Raw genomic sequence first — 21,950 nt, 5'->3', positions numbered from 1 at the left:
TGTCTTTCAATTCTCTTCTAAAATCATTGATCTCTTCAATAAGAGTATTAATTTCATGAACCACGTCGTGATACGTAAACTCAATTTCTTCCAATGCCCTGTCAGGGAAAAAAAAAATATATATATATATCAGAATTATCATGATTTAATTAATAATCATTTGCTTCATCGTTCAAAGAGAAAACCAAACAAACTTACCAACTCTGTAGTAAGCTTTTGCCTTCATCGGAAGAGAGATCATCCATGTCTCAGTTGTAAAAATGAAAATCCCGTCTGGCAGAAACTTTGTCTGGTGAATCACTTATAAGGCAACAACGAGGAAATTCCCTAAGCATTGGGTGCGGCCACAGGAAATGACAGCTTGGAAAATAACTGGGCGATTGTATGAATCATTTACAAAACATACTTAAAATGGTTTTGATTCAAATGTTTTCAGTTCGTGTTCTGAGATAAAATATAAACACGAGACCTTGTCTCACAGAATAGTTCCTATTTTTTCACAGCATGACTGTCTAAAACCACACAGCACGACCGTGTCAAAAACACTTCCTCATTTTCACGGCATGAACTGAAAACATTTGAAACAAAACTTTTTTTATGGCGTGGTTTATACACAAAAATGATTTGCAACTCGGGCGGTGGTCAGATGAGATCATTAAGAGAAGTTTATCATTTCGTAATGGCACAAAAGGGGTATCTTAAAAAATATAAAGATTCAAATGTTTTGTTTGTCAATATTTTAGATGGGGATTATTGTGCAAAGAAAATTAAACTATTGAAGGAATTTGAGAATGAACAAATCTTTATAGGTTCAATGAGTGAGCTGATCAACCTCCAGGTTAAAGGGGAGACAAATAAATATACCTTGGGATAGCCTGGTTTTATATATATATACAAAGCCTGGTGTTGGCTTAGTGGTGAGGGTGGCGGCTTGGGATCCCAGTGTCCCGAGTTCGAATCCCGCTCAGCTGCTGAATTAACACCAGGGGGTTGACTCAGCCTGTCATCCTTCCGAGGTCGGCGAAATGAGTACCAGTATACTGGTCCCGGTGTATGCCCCGGTTAGAATAGGTGTACCATATCCCTGTGTTGTAAGAGGCGTCCAGGAAGGGCATCCGACCATAAAACATTGCCTCACAAAAAGCCAAACCCCTGCACAGCAGGGAAAAACGGATAAAAAGGGGGTTTATTTTTAGGGAAAAAAAAGGGAATCGCTGAAAATCCCCCATTCATTTACATGGGGAAAAGTGAGCTAGAACCAGTATATTCACCCTACTAAGATGGATATCCGTTGTATCGTAGGCGGGCACCTGATGATGGTGGATTTGAAACAACGGTTAAAGTTCACGGTATTCCTGAACCCGTCGTTGTTGATGATAAATGGATAGTTCCATATATCCCATTTCTCTCCGCTATTTTCAATGCCCATATCAACGTTGAGTACTGCAATAGTGTAAAAGCTATCAAATACATAAGCAAATACATTCACAAGGGCAGTGATCAAGCCGTAGTAACCATTGAGAGAAACGACATCAACGAGGTTCAAAAATATGAAAATGGTCGATATATATATATATATATATATATATATATATATATATATATATATATATATATATATATATATATATATATGCAGCAATGAAGCCATATGGAGAATATTGAACTTCCCCATTACTGGCAGGTTTCCTCCAGTTATTTACCTGACAATTCACCTTGAGAACGGACAGAGAGTTTATTTTACAGATCAAAATGTCCAACAACGAGCGGAAGAACCTCCAATTTCTAACTTACTGGCATTTTTCAAACTATGCAAAATTGATGACTTTGCTCGAACTCTACTGTATGCTCAGGTGCCAACGTATTTCACTTGGAACTCGAGTCAAAAACGTTGGAACAGGAGGAAGCAAGGTTCAGAAGTTCCAGGATATCCCGGTATTTACAAATCTGACGCATTGGGTCGAGTGTACACAGTACATCCCAATAATTTTGAGTGTTTCTGCGTCCGCCTCCTCCTGCATGTGAAATGAGGTCCAGTGAGTTTCATCGACCTGAGAACAGTGGACGGGCAAATTTGCAGCACTTTCCGTGAGGCTTGCAATCTCCTCGGACTCCTAGAAGACGATGCCCATTGGAACGCCACGCTTGAAGAGGCAACTGTTTCTCAATCCCCATCGACCATGAGGTATCTATTTGCTATTATGATAACTGCGTGTGAGATGTCAGATCCCAAGAGCCTATGGGACATTCACAAAGAGGCCCTGTCTGAGGATGTAAAAAACAGAGTCCAAAGAGAACATCCCCAAGAGGACATCCAGTACACACCAGATATGTTCAATGAGGCTCTGATATACATTGAAGATTTGGTATTATACATGAGCGGGAAAGATTTAACTAAGTGGGGACTTCCCTCTTCTAATAGGTCTGAAAGCGCAACCATCAGTAGAGAATGGTTCCGTGAAACAAACTACAACACAGATACTCTCGCAAAGTTTGTTTCTGACAATGAGCCGCTTCTGGTACAGGATTAGAGTAATGCATATCAACTGATTTCTGAAGCGGTTCAAGAGGGAAGTGGTGTGATATTTTTCTTGGATGCCCCGGGTGGTACTGGCAAAACATTTGTCCTCAACCTGTTGCTTGCTAAGATGAGGAGCCAGAAAAAGATCGCATTAGCCGTTGCTTCATCTGGTATAGCCGCAACACTACTTTCAGGTGGCCGCACAGCGCATTCTGCTTTCAAATTGCCTCTCGACTTAGCTACAATGGAATATCCGGTTTGTGGCATTGGCAAACAAACTGAAGCAGCAAAAGTGCTGAAGAATTGCGACCTCATAGTTTAGGATGAAGGTACGATGTCGCCTAAGGATGCATTCGAAGCATTAGATAGAGCTATGCGAGATTGAAGAGGAGTAGACCTGCCTATAGGTGGAGTTACGCTGGTTATTTCTGGCGATTTCAGACAAACTTTACCTGTAGTACCCCGTGGCACTCCAGCTGATGAAATGAAAGCCAGTATAAAATCTTCATACCTCTGGACATTCGTACAAACTATCCATGGAACAACAAATATGAGGGTCAAATTATATGGTGATTTAGATGCTGGCAATTTCGCACAATTACTTCTCAAACTTGGAAATGGTGAAATCCCGAATACAAATGATGTAATATCTATTCCCGATGACTGTGGTACAATAGTTTCATCTATGGAAGAATTAGAGGCTCATGTGTATCCCAATTTAGTGACTAATTACAAAAACATACAGTGGCTCTGTGAAAGAACAATCCTGGCTCCACTTAATGAAACAGTCCGTATAATAAACCATCAGTTATTTCAAGTAGTTCCAGGCGAACAACATTAGTCACAAGTCTATTGACACCACACTGGATACTGAGCAAGTCATACATTATCCCACAGAATTTCTAAACTCATTGCAATTACCAGGATTGCCTCCGTACAATCTGTCGTTAAAAGTTGGATGCCCTATTATGTTATTACGTAATCGAGATGCACCAAAACTTTGCAACGGAAATAAACTGATTGTGAAAAGACTATTACCACATGTAATTGAGGCCACTATCATGACAGGATGTGCGAAAGGAGAAGATGTATTCATTCTGCGAATTCCACTCATTCCATCAAATTCAACGATTGAATTTAAGACTACAATTTCCTGTATACCTGTGCTTTGCAATGTCTATCAATAAGGCACAAGGACAGTTATTGAAAGTCGCAGGGCTGGAATGATCCACTCCTTGCTTTTCCCATGGTCAGCTATATGTGGGATGCTCCAGAGTGGGATCATCTGAGGCTTTATACATATTGGCCCCAGAGGGGAAGACATCAAATATTGTTTATCCTCGAGCACTCCATGAAAATTATTGAGCTACTTCAGTTATTTCATAAACGGGAATAGGATGTGCGATGAAGGAAATACATGTTGCTGGTGAAAAATAAAAATGGTGGTGGGAAATAAAAAAAATGGTGGTGGTGGTTTGTATATATACATATTACAGATATAAATAGAATGGTGATGGCGTATGGCGTATGTGTATAATATTTTATAATTAAATGGTTATGGACAATGTGGATATTTTATAGAATGGTTATGGGCGTCGGTACGTTGTAACTTAGTATACATAATATAACATAATTTTTTTTATCAGGATAACAGACGTAAATAAATCAAATACGCTGGGCCAGGCTGGGTTATGCCCGACGTATAAATTAAGTCGCAAATGATGACATGAAACCAGCCTCACATTGTTGAGGCATTATGGTTTTTTTATCTGATGCGGCAATAAATCTTAACATTTTTGAACTCGAGTCTTCTGCACATAAAACATGGCGGGGAAAATATAATATTATAGTGGTATTGCGGAGCACGGGTATCGCTGCGAGTATTGTGATAAATCACTTAATCTCACCAAGTCATTCGCGTCAATCAGGCTTGGATAATTTATTAATTTATAAACATTTTTCATGCTAATAATTTTTGCTCTACTATATTTCTGTGTCGTTCAGCCTGTGCCTTTGTGTAATAATTTGATAAATCAATATCCAGTTCTTGGGATACACCAAAGATAGACCATATTTTCCAACATAAGTCATTTGTATGAGATTTTAAAAAATGTCATTAAAAAATTTATTTTTGTTGAGTTGAAATAACACAAACAGACATAATTGACCACAACACTTGGAATTTAATTCTTGGACTTGAAATGTTTGATAAACACCATTCTGAAAGAATTTTATTACTTCAACAGGTGGTGGAAGACCATAACTATCAAAATAATATTTGTCTTGACTATTAAATATACAAACCCAATGAGAACCGTTCCAATTATTATCTTTGAAGTTCATAATGATATGCTTTGTATGTTGAGACACGTTTGTGAAGAAATCTCTCATACAAATAACCACATTATGAATTTTTAATTTCTTACAATATTTGATAAGTTCTAAATTTGATGTTGTATTCTTTCCAAATTATTTAAACCACTCATCAATGCTCATTTATTTATTGGAAAGATATAATTCATTACCCCTTTTAGTTAATTTTACACCTGCTTGTGCGATAGAAGAAAGCATATCTCCAACTAACAATCTCGCTTTATCAGGCAGACTTTCAGGTTTTTCAGAAAAATCTACAATTACAGCACTTCCACTAATTTGTTTCTCCAACTCTTTGTAATGTCTTTCCAACTCTTTTTGAGCCCGGAGTTGAGCCTTCCTTTCGTTGGCAGTTTGTACCGCTGCTGAAATACCACTCGTCAATGCTCCAGCTGCACTTAAACCAGCAAATAAAGGAATTAGAAATGGGAGAAATCCTCCACTCATCTCTCTTATTGAATATTTCTTCAACATTGGTTTTGACATTTTAATTTTAAGTGAGCCAGTATCGTTCAAGATTTTCACCTGTTCGCTTGTGAGCAAAACATCAATTCTCACTGCTCCTTTTCTCTGAATTGTATTAATGTTAATCATACAAGGCTTTTGATTTTGAACACAAGATGATAGTTTATGAAGATTGATTTGATGAACATACACCCCAGTTGGCACTTTACAACCCATTTATTTATCAAAAAAATTATGTGAGACTAATCACACCACCATTATCTGTATTAATCTGTAATTATGTTTCTTCCAAAAGCAAACAATATGTATCAACTTCTTCACTCTCTCCTCTTTCAATGTATGGGGAAGTATCCTCTCGATTAGAGTTTATAGTTTCCTTTTGAGCACTCAGGTCAATCGCATTGATTGTATACAGACTTTTAAATGCTGTCATATCCAAAATAGGTTCTTTATTTCGATTGCTTTCACACACCTTTTGGTAAGACTTGTATGCTGCAGCATAATCATTTTTCCCCCAATTAATTTCCAATCTATCTGCTGGATAAAATGTTCCATCTCGAGAAAGGCAAAGTTGTTTCCCCTTCGCATTATCACTCAATGCATTATTATTATCAGTAGCAGTATCACCATGTGGATTTAAAAAAAATGAGCCACAGATATCGAGGCTTTCCTTCCAGAACACCCAAATTCCACGTGTAAGTGGTTTGGTTCAGTTTAACGTGTTGGCATCTTCTTTTAAGGTATGACACATTGAGTGGTTTCTTTGAGTTAAGTCTTCCGTTCAACATCTCTTCTGTTTTAAGATTAGGAGTATATTCACGAATATACCAACTAATTTCATCAATTAGAAATTTATTCTGATCAGCAAAAGCATTAGCCACACCAAAAAGCAATCTATTTTCATTATCATTCCTTTGCAGTTGAAATCTAATTTTCAGACCATACAGAACTTTATCATGATCACAAAATCCAAATATACCTTAAAGAGGAACTGCCACAGTAAAACTATTACCTGCTTTTGTATCATCATTATACATTCCTTTTCTTTGACTATATCCAGGGTCTGTGTTTGTTTCCGTTGCCATATCAGGAATAAAACCTTCGACAGCTCCCTTCCCCATTCTATCAATAAATGAATAAAGTGTAAATTTCATCATTTCAGATGGAGCAGAGACATAATCAGCCGCTTCAACTTCTTGTGTTCCAATGTACAAACGAACACGATCAAACATTTTCCAGAAGAAATCATTTAGGAGTGTAGCGTTTGTGTTATTCGCAGCCTTAGTAAATGTAAATTTACACAACAAGAAACTTTCGGCTAGATTCAAATAAGTTTGTTGATTATTTATTTCAAAACTTTTTGTTCCATTTTCATTCCAGTCTGTTCGAGTTATTGCATTGACCTTGAAGTAGCCTTCCTTTTTAGTAGAGTTTGAGATGACAATGGTATCATACAAATCATAGATACTATCAATTGCTTCCATACTTGTATTTATTTGGGAATAAAGATGTCAAAACTTTTGAAACCCTGACCCAAGTATTTGAATTATTTTCTGTCGTTCTTGGGAAGACAACTGAGTTTTGCCTTTCTTAATTTATTTTATTGCTTGCAATTTATGAGATTCCTTTTGGCCATCTTTTATTCCCTTTATAGCACCCGCTACATTTCCCACAGCAGAAGCAGTTGAACCAATTAGGTCTTTATGTTTAAGAATAGTGGAACCTATACCCATAAGAGTATCAATTATACCATCTCCTTTTTTTCTAAATTGATGTCCCACACCCCTTCAAGGGTGTAGCCAGAGGTCCAAAAGCGATGAGGTGAACTTGGTTGATGTGACGGTGCACGTAGCGCAATAAGAAAGTAAACATAGGGATAATTTTATTTTCCTGTGTAATATTGGGGGGGGGGGGGGGAGGTGGGGTATTGTCCGATTTAAGTATTGTGATAGGAGTGGAGATAAGAGTATTCAGAGCACTGCTGGGTAGCTTTGATAGTTTACTCCCCAGGGAGCTCAGATGGCCAGAGGGCTCAGGCCACATCATATTTCAGGAAATGAGCGACGAGGAAACTGCCTCGTCTGCCTCAGCCTGGCTACGCCATAGCCCTTTGTCTCTTCGGTTTATAGTATCCTCTACCAAGATACATACCTCCACCCTTGTAGTATGGGGAAAGGAACATCCGATCCCCTGTAATTATTTTACATTTTCCCGACTCATGTTTCCTCACAATAACCATCGTATTTATTTATTGGAAAACTTCACGTAGGTGAATTCTGATGGATATAGTTTCTCCATTAAAAGAAATCATGCGATTATCTTGGTCGGTTATCCTAAAATTTACTCTGTATATGTTTTTTTCCTGACACAGGTAGATAAAACCAGATTTTTGGGTTCCATATTGAATTTATAACCAATTGGGGTTGAATATGCGCTGAATGAAAATATTGTATTTGTTTTTATTCCATCATTATAAGCACCATCAATCAAATCACAGTGAATTAATACTGAATAGTAGGGTGAATATACTGGTTCGAGCTCACTTTTCCCCATGTAAATGAATGGGGGATTTTCAGCGATTCCCTTTTTTTTCCCTAAAAATAAACCCCCTTTTTATCCGTTTTTCCCTGCTGTGCAGGGGTTTAGCTTTTTGTGAGGCAATGTTTTATGGTCGGATGCCCTTCCTGGACGCCTCTTACAACACAGGGATATGGTACACCTATTCTAACCGGGGCATACACCGGGACCAGTATACTGGTACTCATTTCGCCAACCTCGGAAGGATGACAGGCTGAGTCAACCCCCTGGTGTTAATTCAGCAGCTGAGCGGGATTCGAACTCGGGACACTGGGATCCCAAGCCGCCACCCTAACCACTAAGCCAACACCAGGCTTTGTATATATATAACCAGGCTATCCCAAGGTATATTTATTTGTCTCCCCTTTAACCTGGAGGTTGATCAGCTCACTCATTGAACCTATAAAGATTTGTTCATTCTCAAATTCCTTCAATAGTTTAATTTTCTTTCCACAATAATCCCCATCTAAAATATTGACAAACAAAACATTTGAATCTTTATATTTTTTAAGATACCCCTTTTGTGCCATTACGAAATGATAAACTTCTCTTAATGATCTCATCTGACCACCTCCTGAGCCACATATCATTTTGAGATTATAGTAAATTGTTTTTTCATTGTTCAATTGATAACCATCAAAGTTTTCAGTCCATTCAAGGATATTCATTTTATCTTTACATCCTCTAACGTACTACTTTTTAAATTGATTCGCTTATTTGTTTTATTTACCTTTGTTTTAGTTATTTTTTCAATAAGACTTATTTGATATTTTTCACATTCATTATGTTTTCCATTTATATACCAAGACTGAGATTTTCTCCACTCTTTAGTTTGATTAATACTTGGTTTAACCATTTATATATTGTGAAAAAACGCGGCGGTAGCCCTTAAACCCTAACCCATCTTCCCATCGTTAAAACGCAATCTATTTTATACACTCTATCATACAATATCCATATGGAACACAATCTATTCCATTATCTAAAATAAATCTCTTATCATCAAAGGCTCCTAATGCCTTTTTATTTACTTCTTCACTATATATGTTATGTTTATAACTTCTTATTGTATTCATTTTCCTGTATTCTTCTTTCTTATTCATCAAACAATTATAATAATTTCTAAAAGTTATTGATTTCTTTATTACATATTTCTTTATTCCCTTTAACCTCTTATCAATCTGATCACCATACTTATAAGCATATGCCTTTGCTCTCAATCCAATAAACTCACTCATTACTTTTCCACCCAACTCATCCTTAAACTTACCAATAACCTTTTCATTCTTTTTGGAAAATAACTCACTCTTCTTGCTGAAATTACTTGTATCATATACTCCAATATTTTTCTTCATATTGTTGCGGTATTCGCGCCAGCCGGCGTGCGACGGCCACGTAACTCGAATCGCGGCACGTCGCCCACCGGACGGACAATCCAGTCGTGACCCTCTCGGACTAACGCCGGGAACCAGTCACGGGTGGACCTTTCGGTCTCACCGCGATCGAGCCAATCAGCCCCCGCGTGGGATAGGGTTGCTCGCCAAATTCGACCTACCTAAGTACCCACGCGGAGGGTAGACCGGGCGATCGCACCTCGCCGCAGGTCGACTTCGGACACGGGCCACTTAAGCGACCCGTTCCGTACTATCAGAATAACCGAGCGGTGTTATCGTCGACCTCGACGGTTCGATTAATTATCGGGCGTACTCAGCCCACTACCAACCCTTTACGTGAAGCAAGATGAGGGTTCAATGGGAGAAATGACGAAGCGAAGCGGGAAACAGTTCAACAATAAAGCACATTTATTCGCGACGAACGGAAAGCACACATATTCAATTCCACCAAAAGCACACAAAAAAGACACAATGCAATTTACACAAAAAGCAAATATAAAAGCGAAGACAATGCAGAGCTAATACCGACTACCGAGCACACGGCAACACTTATACAATTCTACCTCACAGACCGCGCCGACAACACATACCCAAAACCAAGGAAAAGAAATACCCTCAAGGATGAGGCGGGCCTGAGGCCGAGACCGGGTCGCGCCTACCCGTCTGGTGATGAGACGCGGAGCGGCGATGGCGCCCCAACCCGCGGGCCTCGCGGAGGGTGTCTGGTAGGGGGTGGGAAAGGGGCCCCCTTGGTCGCACTATCTCAGCGCGGGGGGAAACAGGAGGGGGTTGTTGATGCTCGGGGTATAGAGGATCTTTATTATGTGCGACGAGCGTCTCCACCTCGGCCAGGTCGCGCTGTCGGCCTCCCTCGGGTGCAGCTCCCTGCACGACGCGAGCACCCCCTCGTCTGGTGTCGCCGCCTTTCCACAGCTCGTCCCCTCCGTTCCGACTCCAACGCACACGACGAGCAGCTCCACCGCCCGCGAAGTCTTGACCCTCTGCTTCCGACTCTCCTACTCTCCGCCTCTGGACTCTCCGACTCTCCACTCTTGGACTCTCCGACTCTCCTGACTGACGAACACGGTCCTTTTATCCCCCCGTAGCTTCGCCTTTGACCCCCTCCCTTTGACCTTTCACCTCGCTCCCCATTGGCCCGAGACAAAGTGGGCGTGAAGGCTTTTTGATCCACAAATTTGCATATATCGATCGTCCTGGAGGCGGGGCCAAATCGCCCCTCGCTCACCGATTGGACGGCAAAAAGTGGGCGTGTGTCGTTTTTGATCCGTTTTTGAAGCACAAAATCCGTGATTTTGTACACGCTGTTCGACGCGCGCCCTGCACGAGTCCAACACCGGTACCCACAGCGGGGCAAGAACGGTGGCGATGCTACGGTTGCGAGGTGTGACGGGAAGGTCGTGGCGGTTGTGGTGAAGCGGCGTTGTGGTTGGTGGTTGATGTTGTGATTGTGGTGGTAATCATGGCGGTTGGTCCAAAATAAAGATAGCAAAAGAAAAACGGCTATCCTGAAGAGTCGCAGCTCGCATAAATGACATGTATTCCCACTAGACAACGGGTTTGGACCTAACTACACATGTACTTACCGAGATACCTCACCTAAGGGACCTGAATGGTGTTTTGCGAATTTGGTAACCACAACAATATCTTCATAAACATCATCAGTTTTTATATCTAGGATAAAACTATCAGTGTCCATATACAACAATGAAACATTTTCACCATACTCTTTCTTTAAGTCATTATACAAATAATCATACATCAATATCTTTGATAAATCAAGAACTGCTGTTCCAATATAAATTGGTTTATCCATTACAATACTTTCCTTTTTCATATGAATTGCAGAAAAGTTCTCTGAAAAAACCTCTTCTCTATCAAAACTGGGTTTATTTATCAATCTCGAAGCTTCTTTCCAAGATGTTGCGAATCTAATGTTTTGCCTGTTTCTAACATTTTCCATAGTCTTTCCAAATACAGCATTATTCATTAATTTATAAAAGTCCCCTTCAAATTTTACTTTTGTATTTGCTCTCATATCTGTATTGAATTGAATATACTTTTTCACCCAAGGACTTTGTTTAAATTTTAAAACTCTATGAATTTTAGCTACTCTCAATCCTTCTCTCAAAAACTGTTTTAAGCTTCTCTGATGCAAAACATATCCCTCTTTATCATAGAATGTTGTTAATAACTTTTCTGTTGATTTACCTTTAATATTAAAACTTTTATGATAATCACTTAACCATTCTTTCTTTGGGGTTTCTTTCTCACATGCAAAAGGAAGATCTTTATGCTTATTATGAAGATTACTCGGGTACCTCAAATCAACTTCAAAATAATAACCTTCTTCTTCGTCATTCAATTCCTCTTGAGAAGAAATAACAATATTCATCAAAGCCTTTTCATAATCCTTTTCTTCCACCCACTCTAATTTACCATAAGGCAGAGATTGAGACATTGCCCATCCATACAAATTATTAGCATCAAAATACATCAAATAATTACTATCTTTTTCACTATCATAATTTGGAAGATATTTATTATTTGCTTTAGCATATCTTTTTGAACATACTTGTGATATTCCACCTCTCTTGGACTTCTCAATCATCAAAAGCATATCAACATCACTGATTAAATCTATATCTTGTTTTGTCATTTTCAACATTGCACTCCAAGCTAAACCAGGAGCTGTGAAATAGTGGGCAGGATCTAATCCATAACAATTTTTATTATGACAGAGTGATCTAAAAGCTTCAAACACATCAGCTAACAATAAAACATCTGTTTTTAGATATAAATCGTGATATTCTCCAAGGTTCTTTATCTTAAATAATTTCCATATTTCTTGTGCGTGTTTATATTCCTTATCACTTATCTCTTCTTCATAAAGGTTATTATAGAAACTTTCTTTTGATGGAAGTTGTGTTTCTTTAAATCTCATAAATGAATCCATATAATCATAAGGATAAATTCCCTTACTTGTAAGAATTTTCTCTTTACTTTGAATTTCATTCCTTGTTTGAATTTCCTCTCTCGTAAGAATTCCTTCTTTAATCAGAATTTCATCTTTAATCAGAATTTCCTCTTTAGTTAGAATTTCATTCATTGTTCGAATTTTCTTTATGATTAGAATTTCATCTTCAGTTAGAATTTCTTCATTAATTACAGTTTCCTCTTTACTTTGAATTCTCTCTTTAATCTGAATTTCCTCTTTAGTGAGAATTTCCTCTTTTGGAAAGAATGAATTAAGATTTGGAAAAGAGTCCGTGGAGCTTAGATTTGATGCGAGGTAGGCTAGTGGTGTTCCCATAAACTTGTACGAATCAAGAAACCGAATACGAGTTATAGGTTTTGTGAATATCATTTTTGTAAATGAAATATACTTTCGACTTGTGTTTGTTATGGCAGAAATATTCCCTGGTGTTTTTGAAAGTTCATTTATAAATAGATGTGTATCATAGTTGGCGCTGTTGTGAAGAAAGACTGGAATAAAAGAAGGTAATTTATAATTAAGATTACAACAGGAATGAGCGGGACCTCTATATTTACCAGTAAGATGACAATGATCCCTAACTTTTGACTCCTTAATTTCCCCCTCACAAATATGACAGATATTGTTCTTTCTAAATTCTAATTTTTCTTCTTTGGTTAATTTCATCGGTTCATTTGTTTCTTTCATTAATTTAGTGAGTCTTATACAATCCTTTTCTAATCGTTTTACAAACTCTTGTGAAGCTTTTTTTCCACGATAATCTTCAAGTTTGTTATACTTTTCTCCAACAGATGATTTGATATAATAACAGAAACCACAAGGAATATGTTTTTGATATTTATTTGTATATGATTCTTTTGGATTAGGAGAAGCAGTATTAATCTTTTTAAGGATACACTCAAAATCAGCGTATATCACAAATGGGTGCATGATAGATTTATTATAATCTTCAAAAGAAATCTTTTCACCAGGTTTAGGCATTGTAATTACAGCTGATTTATGATTACTACAATATTTTGAATGTTGTTCTAATCGTTCTTTTGTATGAAATGAATTAAGACATCGCTTACAAGGATATATTTTGTTTGCTGTTCTGAATACCTGAGAAGAGATTAATCTTGATAAATTATTGATGTATGTGTAATGTGAATTCTTTCCAACACTAAAATATAAAAGATCAATGTGTGTTTCTTCATTTTTATAGTTGTTTGAAATTTTTAATATTTGAACTTTGTTTGTATCCGTTAATCCATATACATTAATAGAAAGATTATTCTTTTTCTCAAATTTAGGAATATCTGTTAGTGGCATTGGGAATTTAAAATCTTTAATGTCCAAGGTATTCTCATATTTCATATATTGTTTTACTCTTTCTGAATTACATTTTGGTGGATGTAAGTGAGCAAGAACAGACCAGAGAAAACATTTATTATCATTGTTCTTAATATTAACAACTGCCTTCTTTAGTTTTATTTCTTTTGGTAATTCAATATAAGAAGAAGCTTTAAGAGGGTTTGATTTTAGAATGTGTATATCTAAAAAGATGATTTTTTAAATATTGAATCCACTTCCTACCACTGTATTATCAACATCCTCCTCTTGTCTTGATAGTTCTTCATAAACCCCACTATTCAAAAAATCTTGAAATGATGTTATAAAATGAAGATCTGTTCTCATATAAGGAGTTTGTTCTTCATCTTGTCTTTTCATATTCATTTTCACTCCCATATAAAACTTTAAAGTTTTCATTTCTTTTAATGTCTTTTTAATAAATTTTTCAACATCGGGTTTCACTATTTCAATTGATTCAGCTATTGATGATGGACCGGGTTCTCCAAATTGAAAAATCCTTATTTTTATATGCCCTTTAAATGCCCCATCAGTGTTTTCAATATAATAGTCTCCCTTTACTTTAAACTCATTTTTCTTGTGTTTTTGTGATTGAAGATGTTTATTATAACTACTCTTCAAAACATCCTTTGAACAGATATCACAATGTTTTCTTTCCAACTCAAGAGGAGATATTTTATGAAACAGATTAAATGTGTGTTTGTTGGTTCGGAGGTGTTTTCTATAATGTTTATATTCGTGATTACAAACATCGCAGTACGTTGTATTCACCATATTTATAGAATAAAACTTTGCTTAAACTAAAATTTTCTTGATGAAAATTTCGTTTGTTTTACAGGTGAATCTGTGCTTAAAACCATTTTATCCTCCAACTTTTTCACTTAATAAATACAATGTTTCAAGACACAAAAGACAAGTTTCAATCAATCTCTTCATCTGTTAAAGATACTGAGAAATATGTCAAGGATGTAAAATTGAACAAAGATAAATATAACAACTATTGGATAAAAACTATTATGGTAAATAATATGAGTTCTTCAATTTCCTTCAGTGGAAGGGCTTTTAGTATACCTGGTAGAACATCAATTAAAGTATCTCTAACAAAAGTTTCTCCTCTCCTTCTAGTAATATATTCAAAACTAGAAAAAGCAATGAAACAAGAAAAAGTATCAAAAAACAAAAACCTTATGGATGAAGCTTTAGAAAGAAAAGATAAGACCATCTGTAATATGCAAGGAGAAATTTGTATTTTTTTCAACAACCCTAAAGATGTAAATCCTGATGAAATAAAGGATGTTAATATATCAGGTGAAATGACATTTCGTTCAATAGTAATTAACGATCATTTTAAAATTACCTTTAATATAAAAAATGTTGTCGTTGAATCTGATAATGAAAAAAGTATATCGATATCGATGGTAATATACAACTGAAAGTATAGATGAATTTCAGTTTAAGTAAAGTTTTACTTTATAAATATGCTAGACTTTCCTGATTCTCCATATGACAAATTTGAGAATTGTCCTGCGTGTGAAAGACGGGGATTAAACACAGAGTCAAAAGCCTATAAACAATGTATATTCTGTGATTATCTTCTAATTAATGATAATAAAAAATATAAAAAGGAAAATAATTCTTTTAGATTTACACCAAAAATGAATTACTTTACAAGATTGATTAGAGAAATGAATGTAAAGTATGAGAGTGATAACACACCTTTCCTTACAAGGGAAGAAACTGAACGTATAAGAGAAATGTTCAAAGGATTGTTGTTGTATATTATTCATGGATGTAATTTTCAGGGAAATATCAACACAAGATATTGTATAAATAAAATAATGGATTATCTTGAAATTAAACCTGAACTTAGGATAAAATATAGAGTTTCTAAAAAAGCCAATAATAAATTAAATAACCTGTTTTTCAAATATATAAATGAATGATTTTTTACCTATTTGGGAAAATAAGATAAAATTTAACAACCATAAAAATCTCCCAAATTCATTAAGATGTCTCATAGTTGGTTCAAGTGGATGTGGAAAAACCTGCTTACTTTTAAAAATGCTCCTCACTCCCAACTTTTTAGATTATGACAATTGAATAATTTTCACAAAGTCGAGTTTTCAACCAGAGTATCAACTACTCTCACAAGGTTTTAATGCTGGTCTTCAAAAAGAACCTCGTTATCTTTGATGATTGTGTTAATGAGAGAAACCAAACGGTAATGGACAGCTACTACACAAGAGGGAGACATTCTTCTTGTAATTGTATTTATCTTAGTCAATCGTACTTTCAACTTCCTCGTCGTTCCATCAGAAACAATGCTAATACTTTTATTTTATTCAAGTTAAATTCAATAGATATCAATAATTTTTGGAGAGATAATTGTTCTACATTATGTAGTAAAAAGAAATTTGAGGATTATATGAAGCACACGACTGAAAAATATAAATATATTGTTGTGAAACAAGATGAGATATTAAGGGATATATTTTTTGTTTTATAAACAATTACATATATAAATGACAACTATTATTATAAATCTTGTGGGTAAATCTGCTTCTGGAAAAAACTTTCATAAATCAAGGTTCTTGTGTAGTACAAATGAGAATATTGTAAATTTACTTAAAAAACACCCCGTGATACGCATTGTATCAACAACTAGAGCAATAAGACCTGGAGAAGTAAAAGGTGAAGATTATTACTATATTTCAGTGGAGGAACATATGCGATTGAGGAATGAAGGTCAAATGTTTGAGGAGGTTTCTCTTGGTACAACAAAATATTCACATTGTAAGAGTGAGTTAAGGAAACTAAAATCTGGTGGTGTTGGGATATTAGAAACTAATCCAGAAGGAACGAGACAAATTATTAAACATCTGAGTGGAGTGAAGATTTTATCATTCGGTTTTGATGTTGATGAAGAAACTCAACGCAAACGTATGAAAAGCAGAGATGCAAGTATTAGTGAAGAAGAAATTACAACTCGCATTAATGTTAATAAAGAATTTGATGAAATATTTAAAGAAAAGGATTTATTTGAACACATCTACTTGAATGATGAAGAAAAGGAAAATTTCCCTGTTGATCTTTACAATTCATTAAATGATATTTTACAATAAATAAATGGATGTAAAAGAAAGAGCAAGAAGATTTAAGGAACATCAAGAGTTGGTTTCAAAAGTTGTAAAACAACAGGAAGACATAAAGAAGAAACGCAGACAGAAACTAACAGGCGAAGAAGCATTTGAAAGAAAACAAGAGAAATTTTTTAAACCACTTTTAAAAACTTCCCAAGAAAAAATGAAAGATGTTTCCACAGTTCCCACAGTAGAATATACTCCCAGAAAGCTCCAAATGTTAAAAGATTTCAGTCAAATGACGGAGGAAGAATTAGAGCATATTGGAGAATTAGAACATGATGAAGGTTTATTTCAACAACTGGAAGAGATTAATCAACTCCCTGATTATATTGTGAATGCTGTTCAAAACAATGAATATTCAGCGGATTCAAAAACCAAAGCAGGACTCATTCCAACAGAACAACCAGCAATATTTCATCTTGTTCAAGAAAAGGTATTGATATTTAATGATGAATTAAGGTTCTTAAGTTCTGCTCAACCCCTGTTAAACTAACTCCGAGATTAATGTTTCTTCTCACAAAAGATGGAAGACAAGGTTCAACTGTGAAGGATGAATCAAAGTATATTGATAAACCATTGGATATGGAAAATAATGATGATAGAGTATATATTGATTTGCTGAACACTCTAAATTATAAGGTTATTCTTTCTGGTAAAAGTAGGAAGAATGAGAAGGAGAAACACATTATTCAGGCTTTAAGTATCCTTGGTTCAGGTGTTAGTTTTCTTCCAAATGACCCATCGCAATTAGTTAATAGACTGTTATTGTTGTTAGGCAGTCAGAAGGCTGGAAATAACAATTGTTTTAATGAAGCATCAGCCATTTTAGACCAGTTGATGAACATGAAAATAATTAATAAATATCAATATAAAGACATTTTATCTCATATTAAATAAGATGAGAAGCACAATCCTTAGTTTCAATTTCACAACAAGCGACCACACATCTTCATTCCCATACCCACTACAACTTGACACAACAAAAGAATATGAGGCATCTTTATTGTCCATGGAAACTTATAATACCTTATTTAATATAACTGATAAAAATGACAAGTTTAGTTATAATCCCGGAAGTGGATACAAAACGATAACAGTCTCACCCGGAGCATATGAGATTTCTCAAATATCTTCCGAAATTGCTCGTCTTATGAAAGAACAGGGTGATGAACCAAAAAATATTGTTATAAACATTCAAAAACATACTTCAAAATCAACGATTAAAGTTAAAAATAACTACAAGGTTGATTTCACAATTGATAATTCATTTAGAGAGTTATTGGGTTTCTCCTCAAAAAGATTGAAACTAATGGGACGTTTTACAGTGATAATGTCATTCAAATATCCTCAGGAATAAATTCGGTGTTAATTCACTGTGATTTGATTGATGGTGCTTATAATGATGGAAAAAAACAAATACAATATTTTCATTCAGTGCATACTCAACCCCAATTGGTTATAAATTCAATATGGAACCCAAAAATTTGGTTTATCTACCTGTGTCAGGAAAAACCATACACAGAGTAAATTTTAGGATAACCGACCAAGATAATCGTGTGATTTCTTTTAATGGAGAAGTTATATCCATCAGAATTCACCTACGTGAAGTTTTCCAATAAATAAATACGATGGTTATTGTGAGGAAACACGAGTTGGGAAAATATAAAATAATTACAGGGGATGGGATGTTCCTTTCCCCATACTACAAGGGTGAAGGTATGTATCTTGGTAGAGGATACTATAAACCTAAGAGACAAAGGGGTGTTGGACATCAATTTAGAGGAGATGAGATAATTGATACTCTCATGGGTATTGGTTCAACTATTCTTAAACATAAAGATCTAATTGGTTCAACTGCTTCTGCTGTGGGAAATGTAGCAGGTGCTGTAAAGAGTATAAAAGATGCTCAGAAGAAATCTCATAAATTACAAGCAATAAAAGAAATTAAGAAAGGCAAAACTCAGTTGTCCCCCCAAGAACGACAGAAAATAATTCAAATACTTGGATCAGGGTTTCAAAAGTTTTAACATCTTTTTTCCTAAATAAATACAAGTATGGAAGCAATTGATAGTATCTATGATTTGGATGATACTATTATTATCTCAAACTCCACTAAAAAGAAGATTACTTCAAGGTAAATGCAATAACTGGAACAGACTGGAATACGAATGGTACAAAAAGTTTTGAAATAAATAATCAACAAACCTATTTGAATCTCTCCGAAAGTTTCTTGTTGTGTAAATTTAAATTCACTAAAGCTGGGAATAACACAAACGCTACACTTGTAAATGATTTCTTCTGGAAAATGTTTGATAGTGTGCGTTTGTATATTGGAACACAAGAAGTTGAAGCGGTTGATTATGTCTCTGCTGTATCTGAAATGATAAAATTTACACTCTATACATTCAGTGATAGAATGGGAAAGGGGTCTGTCGAAGGTTTTATTCCTGATATGTCAACGGGAACAAACACAGACCCTGGATATATTCAAAGGAAAGGAGCGTATAATGATGATACAAAAGCAGAAAATAGTTTTACTGTGGCAGTTCCTCTTAAAGGTATATTTGGATTTTGTGATTATGATAAAGTTCTGTATGGTCTTAAAATTAGATTTCAACTACAAAGGAATGATAATGAAAATCGATTGCTTTTTGGTGTTGCTAGTGCTTTTGGTGAACAGAATAAATTTGTGATTGAGGAGATGAGTTGGTATATCAGTGAATATACTCCTAATCTTAAAACAGAAGAGATGTTGAATCGAAGACTTAACTCAAAGAAACCACTCAGTGTATCATACCTCAAAAGAAGATGTCAACACGTTAAACTCAATCAAACTACTTACACGTGGAATTTGGGTGTTCTGTAAGGAAAGCCACGATATCTGTGGATCATTTTTAAAAAGCCAGATGGTGATACTGCGACTGATAAGAATAATGCATTGAGTGATAATGCTAAGGTGAAACAACTTCGCGTTTCTCTAGATGGAACATTTTATCCACGAGATAGATTGGAAATTAATTGGGAAAAAAATGATTTTGCTGAAGCATACAAGTCTTACCAAAAGGTGTGTGAAAGTAATGGAAATAAAGAACCTATTTTGGATATGACAGCATTTAAAAGTTTGTATACAATCTATGCGTTTGACCTGAGCGCGCAAAAGGAAACTATAAAGTCTAATCGAGTGGATACTTCCCTATACATTGAAAGAGGAGAGAGTGAAGAAGTTGATACATATTGTTTGCTTTTGGAAGAAACAGAATTGCAGATTAATACAGATAATGGTGTGATGATTAGTCTCACATAATTTTTTGTTAAATAAATGAGTGGCAAAGTACCAACTGGGGTATATGTTAATCAAATCAATCTTCATAAACTATCATCTTGTGTTCAAAATCAAAAGCCTTGTACGATTAACGTTAATACAATTCAGAGAAAAGGAGCAGTAAGAATTGATGTTTTGCTCACAAGAGAACAGGTTAAAATCTTGAATGACACTGGCTCACTTAAAATTAAAATGACAAAACCAATGTTGAAAAAATATTCAATAAGAGAGACGAGTGGAGGATTTCTCCCATTTCTAATTCCTTTATTTGCTGGTTTAAGTGCGGTTGGAGCATTGACGGGTGGTATTTCAACAGCGGTGAAAACTGCCAACGAAAGGAAGGCTCAACTCCAGGCTCAAAAAGAATTGGAAAGACATAACAAAGAGTTGGAGAAACAAATTAGTGGAAGTGGCGTAATTGTAGATTTTGCTGAAAAACTTGAAGGTCTGCCTGATAAAGCGAGATTGTTAGTTGGAGATATGCTTTCTTCTATTGCACAAGCAGGTGTAAAATTAACGAAAAGAGGTAATGGATTATATCTTTCTAATAAATAAATGAACATTGATGAGTGGTTGGAAAAATTTGGAAAGAATACAACATCAAATTTACAACTTGTCAAATATTGTAAGAAATTAAAAATTCATAATGTGGTTATTTGTATGAGAGATGAATTAACAAATGTGCCGAAACATACAAAGAATATTATTATGAACTTAGAAGATAATAATGGGAACGGTTCTCATTGGGTTTGTATTTTTAATAGTCAAGACAAATATTATTTTGATAGTTTTGGCCTTCCACCACCTGTTGAAGTTATAAAATTCTTACAGAATGGTGTTTATCAAACATTTCAAGTCCAAGAATTAAATTCCAAGTGTTGTGGTCAATTATGTCTATATGTGTTATTTCAACTCAACAAAAATATAAAATTTTATGATATTATTTTTAATCTAATATAAATGACTTATGTTGGTAAAGATGGTTCTATCTTTGGTGTATCTCAAGAACTGGATATTGATTTATCAAATTATTACACAAAGGCACAGGCTGAACGACATAAATATAATATAACCAAAAATATTAACATGAAAAATGCTTTTAAATTAAAAAATTATCCAAGCCCGACTGACGCGAATGACTTGGTGAGATTAAGCGATTTATCACAATATATATCCTTAAATAAAACGGCTGTGTATTCCAAAGATACAGAAGTGTTGATATTATCTCCAGGTCATACAGAATTCACAGTTCGAATTAAAATAAATTTTTATAAAGAAGGGCGTATCGTTTGTATGAGAATAGAACAATGGGGTATGATATGAATGATTTAGGGTATAATTGGTCATTTAAAATTAACCTCGAAGACCTGGAACAATTAAATCAGTCTCGTAAGGAAGAATATTATCCACTTGGTATCGAGAATGAGTTTTGTGGGTCCACGATTAGTAAACAACAAATAAAAGAATTTAATAAGGGTAAATATAATAATGGTTTTGCCCTTGTTTATCTCATGAAAACAGAAAAAACAGGATTATATATAATAAGTAAGGAAATACAAAATGATTTAACTATGGGAAGATGGGGAGGTGTTTCGTGCCATAATATTATTCTAACATATATTTCTAATACATAAATGACAGCAAGAAGGCTTCAAGAAAATTATCATTTCTGTGTCCAAGCATACCTTCAAGAAAAGGGTATTCGGTATTTTAATAAATATGTTCTACAACATAAGAATGAGGTATTTTCAATAAAAGATTGGCATTATGCTGATGTTGATAAACCGACAAC

General features: G+C 35.2%; 1 protein-coding gene across 1 annotated transcript in view; it reads left to right on the top strand.

Moving 5' to 3' along the window:
* The window catches only part of LOC147014640 (uncharacterized), a 55,009-nt gene that overhangs the window by 16,768 nt on the left and 16,291 nt on the right, over positions 1–21,950 (top strand). The window contains exons 3-4 of the mRNA XM_085850609.1: positions 1,281–1,563; positions 1,628–1,733. Of these exons, the coding sequence (XP_085706735.1) occupies positions 1,281–1,563; positions 1,628–1,733 (389 nt within the window). The remainder of the gene's footprint in view (positions 1–1,280; positions 1,564–1,627; positions 1,734–21,950) is intronic.

This window comes from Eptatretus burgeri, chromosome 13 (genome assembly GCF_056783735.1).
Source record: "Eptatretus burgeri isolate ZD-2024b chromosome 13, Ebu_testis_v1, whole genome shotgun sequence".
NCBI lineage: Eukaryota > Metazoa > Chordata > Myxini > Myxiniformes > Myxinidae > Eptatretus > Eptatretus burgeri.
The sequence above is the reverse complement of the archived record's forward strand: the minus strand, read 5'-3'. Positions and strand labels throughout refer to the sequence as shown.